The 12,754-nt window shown below is 42.2% G+C and overlaps 1 protein-coding gene across 2 annotated transcripts in view; it reads left to right on the forward strand.

The window, feature by feature from the left end:
* Positions 1–940: 940 nt before the first annotated feature.
* PPP1R12A (protein phosphatase 1 regulatory subunit 12A) overlaps positions 941–12,754 on the forward strand; it is a 113,609-nt gene continuing 101,795 nt past the window's right edge. For both annotated transcript variants that reach the window (XM_030960395.1, XM_030960397.1), the window contains exon 1: positions 941–1,283. In XM_030960395.1, coding sequence (XP_030816255.1) covers positions 1,047–1,283 — 237 coding nt within the window. In that variant the 5' untranslated portion in view covers positions 941–1,046. The remainder of the gene's footprint in view (positions 1,284–12,754) is intronic.

Below are 12,754 nucleotides of genomic sequence, written 5' to 3' on the forward strand. Positions count from 1 at the left end.
CTTTATTATCAGTTATAGCTTGGTTCCTAGAAGTTGCAACTCTGAACAAAAACATTTTAGTCTTTCTATCTCCCAACGCTGCATGGTTTGTAACTATTTGTTTTCTCCCAAGAGAAAGGATGGCTGTGCTATCCCCCCAGCTTTGATATCATGGAAGTGAAATGTAAGTGAAATGGACAATAAGCACAGGGCTTTGTCCACTGCCATGTAGAATGACAGAATCATGGAATGTTATGGGGTTGGAATGGACCTTAAAAGTCATCTAATCCCAATCCCCTGCCATGGGCAGTGACACCTCCCTCTAGACCAGGTTGGTCAAGGCCTTATCCAAACTGGCTTTGATCACTGCCAGGGCCAGGGCATCCACAATCTCCCTGGGCAGCCTGTTCCAGTGTCTCACCACACACAATAAATAACTCTTTGCAAAAATATCTGGTGTAATTTGTACCCATTACTCCTGGTTCTATCACTACAGTTCCGGTCAAGGAGTCCCTCTCCAGCTTCCCTGGGGCGCTGTGAAGTGTAGAGGCAAATGGTAGTTGGTGCTTTCGTACATCGAGCTGGTCTGAGGTGGTCCTAAACCTCCCAAAACAAAGGACCCTCAAGCAAGTTGCTCCATTTATTTCCTCTTTTCCAGTCAAGCGGCTGCATGTGACCCGTTTGCCAGCGCAGGCGGAACCACCGACCCCGCCGCAGGTGACACAAGTCACAGGCGGCAACGGGCAGCGCCTTCAGCGAAGGGGACAGGAGGTGGGGCTGCACTTGCACTCCCACTCCCAACTCCCCCCGCCAATTCCCAACTCCCCCCTCAATTCCCACCTCCCACTCCCCTCTCGGCCTGGCCAAGCCCCGCCACGCTGCCCGCCCCCCGGCAATCTCGCGGGATTATGCTAATGAGCCGACACCGCCCCGCCTCTCCGCTCCCCGCCCGCCCCGCGCCCTCCCTGGGCGGGTGAGCGCGCGCGCCGCGGTGCGCTGTGGGATAGTGGCGGTATAAAGTGTACGCTCGGCGCGGCCGTGGCTGAGGGGGCCGGCGCGAGCGGGGCATGAAGATGGCGGACGCCAAGCAGAAGCGGAACGAGCAGCTGAAGCGCTGGATCGGCTCCGAGACCGACCTGGAGCCGCCTGTGGTCAAGCGCAAGAAGACCAAGGTGAAGTTCGACGACGGCGCCGTCTTCTTGGCCGCCTGTTCCAGCGGAGACACAGAGGAGGTGCTGCGATTGCTGGAGCGGGGCGCCGACATCAACTACGCCAATGTGGACGGGCTCACCGCTCTCCATCAGGTCGGTGCTGGGCCGATCGAGGGACCCCTAGCCGGACTGGGGCGGAGGGGAGGCGAGGCCGGCCGAGTGCCCCCCCCAGAGGAGGAGGAGGTGGAGGAGGAAGGGGCCGGAGGCGGCTGCGCTCCCTCCGCTGGGGGGTGTCGGGGCGGGGAGGTGGCGGCAGGGTCAGCCCGGGACCGGCCGGGGCCGCGGGCCGAGCCCCGGGCCGGCGGGGCTGCCGGGGCGGGAGGCTGCACCCCCTCCCCGCGGGCAGGGCGTCGGAAGGGGCGGATGGGCCTCTCCTCCGGCGGGAAGGAGGTGCCGCTGACCCTCTTTCGTTTTCCCCTTTTGGCGGCGCTTCCCTCGGAGGGCTGGGGGGAGCGGGCCCTGCCCCGTGTGGGCTGAGGGGGCCGGAGGCAGGTGCCCCCCGGCGTGGGGGGGTGACCGCAGGTGAGAAGGAGCGGGCCGCCCTCGGGGGGCGCTTCTGCCGCTGCCCCTTGCCCGGGATCCCGGTAGTAGTTCCCTGCTTCCCTCGGATCCCCGGTTCCGCAGTAGTTTAGCCGATTAAAGCCCGCTCGTGTGTGCGGGCGGCCGTGTTGAGAGACGGATCATCTATTTCTCTCCGGTTTCTAGGGGAAACCAGTGTTTTGTTCATTATATAGAAACGCGTATCAGTAAGAGGCTGCTTGTTTTCGTTACCGAGGGCTCCCGCCGCAGTATGAAAGCTTAACTTCAAGGGGAGCAGGGGTCTTAATTTTTTTTTCGTGCGTTGGAAAGTGGTAAAAAACCCAATCCATATTGCTTTGTTCTGGTGTGGGTATGTGGGAGGGGTGTTGGTGCCGAGGGAGGTAACTTTCACTTGGGCCGGGGGGGAATGGACGGGAAACTGGCTGTGAAGTTTCCTCAAAATGGATGCTTTGTGCATGTTGAACTTCATAGCAGTCTGATTGGAATCTCAAAACGTTAGCCAAATAAGGAAAGGCTGTGGCAATCCGGAGATAATGCGGGTTTGCCTGAATAGTTTTTTTCTCTAGAAGGCCAAAAGCTTCCACACAATATTGGATTCAGTGAATATCTGGAAAGCAGAAAAATATCTCTGACAGGCTAGCTTCTTGTTGTTAAGTTTAGAAGTTGTTCAGTAGTTTAAAAAATATCTTAATGGTTATGTGCTGTAGGTTGATCAAGTAGAAATCTTACCAAAATGGTTAGGTGAGGTGGCTTCTTACATTAAAAAAAATGAGATGGTGAATTTGTTTTCTCCATCCTATATAGGTTTTTCAAGCATGTGGGGCTTTAGAAATACATAAACTGCCTTGCAGAACTGGATAGAATCCCCTCTTGAGCATGGGTTATAAAATTCTATGACTCTTTGCTCTGTTTGCTGTGGCTGAGTTGTCACTTGCTCCCCTGTGTAGGGTGTTGGTTTACTTTCAGTTGTGAACTGAACTGGAAGAATGAGTGTGTGTTGTGGTTAAGCCTGTCAGCGTGTTACTGCACACGGTTACCTGACTGCAGGCTAGCCTGTCACTTCGCTGCAAGGTTTTCTGTATTTATCTCCCTTTAATCAAGTTATGGTCGGGTCATGCTTCCAGGGAGCTCTGTTTGAGAGGCCATACCTTAACTGGTTAGATCCTTGGGTCTGCAAGTTGCTGTACTCCAGCCATTGGTAGGGAAGGATGACGTTTAGTTTAACTCTATTGTTAGAATGAGAGATGGCGTTCTTGCCTTCTGATGTCCAGAAGGCATTTTCAAAGCGTCTGTGACACTGTATACAAAAAAGCTCTCATCAGGGTAATTCTGAGCATATTCTCCCCTTTTTTTTTTTGTACATTGTAGTCAGCTTTCAGTTTGGAAGGGCAAAGTCTAAGGGAACAGAGGTAAAGATTTACATCCCTGCTAAAATTCTTGCTCACGCTCCTCCTTCTCCCTCCCCTCCTTTAGTGATACCAAAAGACCTTTTCTGATTTTATGATACTGAGAGTAAATAAGATCAGTTGTGAAGTTATAATCCTCCTGAGGCCGTGTACAGTAAGTGGAGGTTACCTGTTGCTATTAAAAAAACCATAAAGCAGATCCGTGCCTGTGACGACTCTGAATGGTTTCACTTCATTATTAACACAAAATCATATTTTCTTCTAATATGCCATATAAAAGGTGCAAATCACACATGATGCAGTCTGTAGCATGAATTAATTTCATCAATTTTGGCTGCAGTGTGAAAAAAGCTGTATCTGTTCTCAAAGGAAGCTCTTCAAAAACTTGTTCTTTCTGACACTTTTGACTGACTGATGGTAATTGTTCAAGTCCGTATTATTGTGTTTAAGATTGCCATGGAGTGCTGTTGCTTTGTGGTTCTTTGGTTGGTTGGGGTTTTTTCTGTTTTGTGTCATCTGTCAGATCCCATGTAGAAGACACTACTCTTCAGAGAAATAAATTTATCTCAGCGAAGGTAAAATTACTGTAGTTTTTTGGATTGTGTCTTTTTTGTCTTCCATCAATTTATTTTTTCCAGTTATTGAGAGCAAATGCATATGTCTGAAATAGCGATAGAATTAAATATTTAATGTAATATTTAGCCTTTGGTTTTCCTGCTACTTATGGCAGTTATAGGAAGAGACTTCAGCTTTGTTTTATTTTTCACGGCCCAGGTAGTTGGAAGTGCTGAGGGGAAAGTACCATTAATCTGAAATTCTGGTGAACTTCACATCTGGTCTTTAATGGAGCATCAAGCTTTGTTGCTGAAGCCATTAACTAAGCTTTTTCTCTGAGTGGGGTAGAGCGCCATCACCATCAGAGAGCTGCCTGTAGAATTGTTTCTCTTCATGCATATGGGAAGGAAAATATTACTTGACTTGGTAGCTGAGAGGAGGAAAGCAGGGAGGATATATATAGGTACTTGCTGCAGCCTTTGACAGTGCCAGTGAGCAGATTTTGCTTTATATCTGCATGTGCACAAATGAGTGGACTTGAGTGTATCATATCTGAGGACAGATGAATTAAATTCTTTGATATCTTGCAGAAGAGGAAAAATTGTCATTAGGTTATGGTTATTATTCCTCTATGGAATTTTGAGTTCAAAGCTCGCTTTAAGAACTTTTTCATCACAAGTCCTCAGGTTAGGCCTTCAGCACAAAGGACAAAACTGTTGTGTACTGTTTTCCTATCTGAGATATATATGCAATGTAGGATATTGCAGCAGGATAATATGTTGTGCTGCATGATCTGCATTATATACATATTGTGTGTATGTATCTGTAAGACCAGAAAACTTCTAAATGAGAACTTTAAATTTACAATCAGATGTCAATGTCATTACTCCAGTGGAGGTGGAAGTTTTGAATGTTGCACTCTTAGACAGCTGTTATGCAGGGTGAGCTCTAATTTGAAGTGCAGCTTTTTAATCTGCCTTAGCAATGGAATGTAGGGGGAACTTGAGAAAAGAAAGAAGCTCAAAGGTGAGATGCGACCTTGCAGATTATTCGTGTCTCTGGGGGGGGGGGGGAAGGGTAGAAGTGGCATGTTCAGAAACAATCTTAAGAAGAGGCTAGATAATATTTTCAATAAAACCTGATCTCGTCTTAGGCAGACATATTTCTTCAGAGTGGGATTCAGTTCTCTCGTCCCGAAAGCTTAACGCCTATCATTCCTCAGAGTTTGGACTCTCTTCTGCTTTCCTTGGCTTCCATGAAAGAGAGTTTAGTTCACTAGCTCTGACTGGAATTTATTGCTTAAATGGCTGAAAGTAGTTTGTCTAGAAGTTACATAGAGCTTTGTACAGGAAAGTGGAGCCCACCCTTTCTGGACAGCACTACAGAAAGACTGCGTGTAGTGGGGAGGGACCACGATGTGGCCAGTTTCCTGGAAGGCTGGATTTCCTGTGCACATTGCTCCCCTGGGATGTGCAGTGTGGAGTACCTGCACACACCTCAGCACTGGCTGAGATTAGGCTGTGGTTAGGTATCACAATTTATGTAGCCTGCTTTTTGACTGCCCTTTTTCTCTGAGGCAGGTCAGACCTAGGAGATGGTAACCTTGTTTTTGGCCTCATTCTCTCTGGGTGAGGAAAGTGAGTGCTGTAGCCTGATTCCACCACACAGTGTGGCAAGAGCATGTCCTGCTGTGCTGCTCTTACCTGTTCTGGGGAGAGTACTGCTTTTGAGGTAAGATAAGGGAAATTGTCTTGGCTGTTTGTGCATGGGGGATCATTGCGTAACCACAGGGGACGTTGTTGGTGAAGGCCCCAGCTCCTGTTGAAGGATTCATGTTGTCTTTTTTGGCTGTGATAACTACAGTTTAATCAAACAAAATTCCTCAAAGGCTATCTCTCTGTATCAGATAGTGTTTTTCTGCAACTCTTTAGGCGCTCATTTGAATGTGAAGGTGAGATTGTTTTACCAATGTTATAGTTACGTACTAGTTTGCAGATAGAGCAGAATGCAGTGTTAAATAGAAATTTTGATTTGCTGCCACTGTTGTAGGACTATGCTGTGTTTATCTCTGAATACTAATTAAGATTGTGTGTTTCACAGAATGTTTGCTTACTCTTTCTGAGTAAGGACAGTTATTGCTGTTATTTCCTCTGGGTTCTGTGAGATTTATTTCTTAGATAAGAAGTACCTTCCTTTGCAGGAGTTTTTGCAACTGTTTATGTGAAAAGTTCTGTCAGGGCTTCTGATGGCATATTCCTAGTACCTGATATGGTAACAAGTATGGATACCTTTGGCACCAACTGTGTTCTTATTACAACACCCTTTCACACTGCAGCCAGTGATGCAAAAGGAACATAAAATCTACCAGCACTGGGTCCCTTTGCCTTAGAATTTGATAGAGGGCGTTAGGGCTGCGCTGTCCGTATTCCTTCTGATGGGTGGTAGCACAGGTCATGTATTTGAGCTGGGGCTGCAGCACGTCAAGCTCTAAGAGCAAAGACCAGGTTGCCAGTCTTAAATATCTAGTGTTTGCATACCCAACATCCAAGGGTAAGGAAGGTATGGAAATAGCTCAAAGCTATCCTAGTAACCTCCTGGCTATGACTTTTACCATTACTCTTTCAGAGATTGAAAATACTGGTGCATATGGTAAACTTGTTAACTTTTCAAAACTATTGAGTAGGAGGACGTCATTTCGTACTGAAAGGTTGGTACTCAGTTACAAAACTGATGTTGAAGTCTCACTGTTTGGATAGGAACCAACCTGCTAATCACCAAACCTCCTAATGCTCTCATTGTGGATGTTCTGCCACTGAGAATTTTGGAGTATTTTGTTCAGCTTGTTTTATTATTCTTTTATCATGGCTTTTTTCCCCCTATTTATCTATGCTACAAGATAAACAGAGAAAATGAGTCCAGAAATAAATGTAGTGTTGACTTCACTCAGTGATCAGACTGCAGAGGCATATTTGTTTAAATTCTCTTTTGTGATTGGTTCTTGTGTGGGCCGCAGATCTTTCTCTCTGTAGTTACAGTAGCTAGGTTCAGATGGTACAGTAAGTACTTGTTAACTTCCTACTGATGTTGTCATCCAAGATTTTAAAATTTTTTTTACTCTCTGAAAGGGAGGCAAGAAGAGGGGAAAAAGGTGTGATTTTCCATAACATACTGTGAGTATAATAGTGGATATTTAAATACTGTATTCAAAAATTGTGTTCTCCTTGGTGTTTTATGAAAGAAGTGAGTAACAATCTCTTCATCTTTTTAGGTTTATTATTTCTGTCAAGTCTGAACCTGGGATTTCTATGTATTTTCATTGCTATGGATATTTCTTGTGCACAAACAGAATAACCCAAGTGAATTCTAGCATTTAGAAATTACTTAAAATATTTAAAGCCAGTTTCATGTTAGTGTAACTGACAGGTTGCCTAAACTTGCTAGTCATGGAGGAAGAGTTCTGCATTCCAATGTAAGAATGAATTCTTCTGGTAGGAGTTTAGTATTTACTGAAGCTAATGTTCAGGGTCAATTTCTGTTGGGCTCTAGATATGAATTTCACTGTAGCATTACTGCTTCTTTTACAGTACAGCTTTGTCTCTGGTTTTCTATGTGTTCTAGTATATTTTTGGTATTATTAGAACACTTTCTCATGATAGGTCAACAAAAAGCACCTTGTAAGAGTAGAAGAGGTGTGCTTTTGTTTGTATGAATAAAATGGATATGAACACACTTGATTCAAGGCCTTTATGATTTTGACATTGTGGTAGCAAGAATGCTGTTTTACCAAATTAATGAATTTCAGTTGTTAGCTAAATCTGAGGCTAGGAGACAGAAGCAGTCAGTATAAATCACTAGCAAATTTACCACTCTGGAGGGATCTGTATTCCAGGCTTAACAATATATGCTACGCTGTAGTTGGAACAGATGGTTTGACAGGCTCTTGTGCAGTTCTTTACTTGTTTATCCCTTTGCTCATGCTCTCAGTTGCTCCCTTTCTCAAAGTTATTACTTAGGCTAGTAAGACACTTAGTGCAATCCTCTCAAAAACTGAGAGCCCAGCAAACTGGTAGTCTCTGTCAGTGTAATTGTGTTTCCTGAGGCTGGACTCGCACGGTGTGGAATTAAAGAACATCACCTGTTCTAGCAAATATTTTATCCAAGAATATGTCCTGATGGGTTAGACTTAGATGAATTAATATGCTCTGAAAGCAATGTGGAGGTAGTTTTGAAACTGTAGCATGAGTACAGCACCTCTCTGGGATTCTTGCAGCCAAGAAACTGTAACTTACATCTTATTACTTCTGTATTGTCGGATAAATATAGATCATACCAAGTGAGACATGCAGCATATGAGGGCATTTGCCTAACAAATGTTTTGTCGATGCCCAAGAGTATATTTTTCTTCATTGATCTTGACAACCGTAAAATGCAAAGTGGAATGCAGCTGTAAGGCAGTGGAGCCATCCCTAAGCTGGTCAGCCTCTGATGCTGCTGGATGGGTGGAGACATTCCAAGCTCCTTTACTTTCTTATATGCATTCCTGAAATGACAGTCAATGGAAAGCGTGGCATAAGAGTAGCAGCATTCCTCAGCTGTTTCCTTTCCAGTAATTTCAAGTCTGTAGATAGAATACGAGAAGGCAAAAGATGATCATGCTACTTGGTGGGGGGGAAGCATTGTTAAATTATTTTTTTTTAATGCATTGTTTTGACAAGACCTGGTACCCAGCTCTTGTGTTTGTTATTGAGCACTGAATCAGCCACTGTGCTTATCCTGGAAACTGAATCTTTGCTGGCTCATTAACAAAACCAAATTTAGAGCAATGTGATGAAGTCCTTGAGCAAGACTGTTTCCGTTTATGCTTGAGTGGTGTTAGCACTTACCCCATTAACAGTATATTTGTTAGGCTAATGGCTTCTAAAGGTCTGTTAAACAGAGAGAAGTGTGGAGTTGGCTTTAAGAAGAGGGTGAAGCCTCTGAGAATCAATTGCAGCCTTATTTTGGGCCTACACACAGAAGTAGATTTATCTTCAAGATGGCAAATAAATAGTTCCTATACTACTGTAGTTTCTGAATGCTTATATTTGGTCTATAACTAGCACATGACCATTGATTCTGATACTAAATTATCTTTAAGCTATTGTTAGAAATGGTTGTAGCCCTAAAACATTCAAAAGGGCCGTGTCTCTCACTAATTTTTTTAAAATTATTTTTAGTTCAGTCTGAAATACACTTTGATTGATTTTCTCATGATTGTAGGTCAGGGTCTTGAGTTGGAACTGACAGCTTGCTTTGATGTAATCTGTTAGCCAGCCAGTGGTGATTATTAGACAAGTTTTAGTTCTGGGGTAATTATTTAATTTTGGAGTTTTACTGCCCTTACTGTGAAGCTAGAAGAGTAACGAGTCATCTATATAGATACACTTCTTGAGTATTTGAGATTTCTTGTACATCAGGGAATTACTTGCAAGTGTTAGCTTTGTGTTGTGGATCTGATATATGTCTAGATAGATAGATAGACATATCTTGTTTTTTTCAGTTTCCTAGGGTTTTCTTTTTTTTGTTCTTTCACAGAAAGACTGAGGTGAATGTTAACATGAAACCTGTTTGTTAGTAATTCTAACAAATCTGCAGTCTTATAGGATGAACTTATCTTACCAGTTTTTCTTAAAATTCACACTTGAAGCAAGTATTTATCTTGGGCAAAATAACAATATCTTCATCTGGTAACTGAGGTGAACACGTCTGACAGGCATGTACACTGTTATGTGTGTGGTCAGTGCCACCTTCTGAAGCATTTAACTTGGATGAAGCTTCCGCTGAGGAGCTTCATTCCTCTGTCAAAGCTGGGATCCTTGTGGGCCCCTTTTGAAACTGGAATACCATCTCAGACTTTGAAACTTTCAGCTTACAAATACCCTGAAATTTGCTTTAGTGCTCTTGACTAAAAACCTACGCTTTTCTTACTGAAGTGGAAAAGTTGTTATTTTAAGGCTGCAAAGCATGTTGTCCCAAGTTTTAACTGAAGTGTTGTTGCTTGCAATGCGTTTGCAAATAGATGCAATTATACTTGAATAAGTAAGCTTAATTAAGTGAATAATTTTATTGAAATAAATTGATTTTCTAAAAGTGCATCTCCCCACCCCAGAGATTAAACAATCTGAAACTACTTGTATTATTTCCTCAATCAGTGTGAATTATGACTACTTGTCCTGTATTCTAGAAAATATAAGTAACCCTGCTTATTGTTATTGCAGCATTAAGTTGTTTTTTTTTTATTTGTATTTTTCTGAAAAGTCAGTGTTCTTTAACTTGTTTTGCTAATCTGTTATTTGGAAATGTTTTTAAACATGATGCTTTAACCTGCTGAAAATTTGGGCAAAATTAATTACCTTAGGTTTTATCCAAAATGAAGACTGGAAATTGAGGTGCCAGCATTGTGTCTGCGGGTCAAATGTGGACTCCTGATAAGTAATATTCGTATTTTTATCCAATCGTATAAAAGTATCTCTAGAAAGCTTGCCAAACTTCACAATTTCCCACCACTTTTATTTTATTCAGCTACTGTAGCAAATTGAATTATTTTAGGTCCTATTTTTTTGAGACACTTGCACTTGATGTCCTCAGTAGAAAATAAAAGTTTAGTGCTTACCTCTGAAAGAAGAATTTTTGTGTGATGTCAGTTTCTTGGTTTCTGAGTATAACAGAGCAGAAGGGGTGAGTTGTGCTAGCACTGGGACTGTCAGTGGGTTTTTGTTTATGAACCTCCCTGGACATGGCTTTTTGGTCGCTCATTGTCTGCTTCCTTGCAGACAGCCTGGCCTGCTAGCACATGCTTGGTGCTTGGCTCTCTGTGCCTGAGTTTGTCTGTGCTTAATAGCAATAGTGAATGCTAATGCTTGTATGTTACAGCACTTATCATCTATTTGTACACTTAGGAAGAGAAACAGCTTTCCTGCATCTCTGCAGAGGAGTAACTTAACAGGTCTAGTGTCTCTTGTGCTTAGCACTTCTAATAGACTTATTCAGTATTGAAGGTGGACTTTGGCTGGATCTATCAAATATGACTCCTAAGAAAGCTCGTGAAGTTACTGTAGAAACAAGTCTTATCTGTAGCTCTAGGTAAATACTGCACTGGTGATTCAAAACCTACCAGTTTTAAGGAAAACAGGGAACAACTTGATGTGAATTATATATTTTATAAAGTGTTTTATCGCTTACCCATGTGGGATCTGGGGGTGGGAGAGCTCTTTCTCAGTTGTTTTCTCAGCAATTGAGGAGGTTGCTGTACTCTGTAATAGTAAAAAAAGTGTCAATTGTATTATATTAAATAGCATTTGCAAGCTCAAGTAGCTGTTAAGATGTGACTGCTGGAGATGAGCACTATTAGAATTTTTTTCTGCAAGAAGCCTAATTTTGTGAGAATCTGTACCTGTGAACAAAGTGTCATGACTTCTGGAGCCTAATCATTAGTAGGTTCTATGGCACAAGGAACATGGAAACAAGAATTTTTTCTGGATGTGTATGGAACAGTTCCCAAGGGAAGGTAACAGCTTCAGTTTGAATTACAAAGACTTTGCAAGAGCTGGGAAAGTCTACTAAAACAAAATTTGTGATTATTAAGATGTTGGATTTTAAAAGCTGTTGCTGCAGTTATGGTTTGGCATCCTTTTTTAGGCTAAGACACCTGCAGTGTCAGGTGCATATGCTGGATTAGAACATAAAACCAAGAAAACTCTGGCATAGAAAAGCTTGCATTATAGTAGTCCTATTATAAAAATACTTTTCCTTGAAGTTTGTTTTTAAGATTTTTGTTACGGCTTCTTGCGTGTATTGTGTATTTTTTTTTTTGGTTCCAAAACACAGTATATAAATAAAAGCACCACTAAAAGTTGAAGGCAGGCAAACTGAGGGGGTTCAAATAAAAGACCAAATAGCACTTAAAGGTAACTTTCTGTTAAGAAACCTTGGCATCAGAGCCATATCTTCTTCAGTGACATCATTTATCATCAACTACACAGAGATATGAATGAAGTGTTTGCTTTAAGAGCTGATATGTAATTTCTCCCCTTTGGGAGATCCTCCAAGGGCTTTGTATCTCAGTAGTTTCTTACCTGCACATATTTTAACAAGTACTTTGTCTTTTCAAGACAAGCTCTCATGACAACATTTGAAAGACTTTGCTCTTTCATTTCTTGTAGGAGTTTGGGCCCTTTTAATATTTTCTCTGTAATTATCTAATTTTATTTTATATTGCCAAGTTAAATGACTTAAATATGGGAGGATTTTTGTGGTGCTTTTTTCTCCTGCTCATTTTGCTTTGTCATTTTTTGCTGCTGATAATGTATTTGATAACATGCTTTGAATTCTGTTATTTCTTGAAGGGTGCTTATGCAGAATTTAAACAATTAACAGCCTAAGTCAACTGATTGGACTGCTTCATTGCAGCTTAGCTGCAAATATTACTTGGGTTTTAAACTTTTAAGTCAGAATCCTCACTTTTTAAAACAAAAATGGCTTAAAATCTGGCTTCAGCTGTTCTTCCGTTGAGCTCATAGTAAGCTGTAAAGCTGAGGAGTGTCACTTAACTAGGAGTGACATCACCAACTGTTTATCAATACACTTCTGTGCTTATCTTTTCGTAGCTGTGATTCATGAGACCCATATTACTCCACACAGTTGCATATGTTTCCCTTTTTAAGAAGTTCTGTGACCTAGATGAAAGTGGGCATTGGGAAACATAGAGTAAAAAATAATCTTCTGATCCTAAAAACAGTGATAGAGGTAGGAATTTTTTTAATCCAGGTAAATTGCCCCCCTTTCTCTTTTTATGTCCTCCTGTCTTCTTGGTCTACTCGTGTTACAGAACCTGGATTTTTGACAATCAAATCTATCTGCCTTGTAGCTTTTAATAAATAAGCAGCACTGGTTGGTTATTGGTGCTTTTAGAGTTATAAAAGCAGTCTCCAAATTCAAGTCTTAATCTGTAGAGACCTTAACAAGGTGCTGGTGTTTGCAGAAATCCAACATGTGCCCTGCTTTGAGTTTTTTCTCCAGGAAAGG

Source organism: Camarhynchus parvulus, chromosome 1A, assembly GCF_901933205.1.
Source record: "Camarhynchus parvulus chromosome 1A, STF_HiC, whole genome shotgun sequence".
Classification (NCBI taxonomy): Eukaryota; Metazoa; Chordata; class Aves; order Passeriformes; family Thraupidae; genus Camarhynchus; species Camarhynchus parvulus.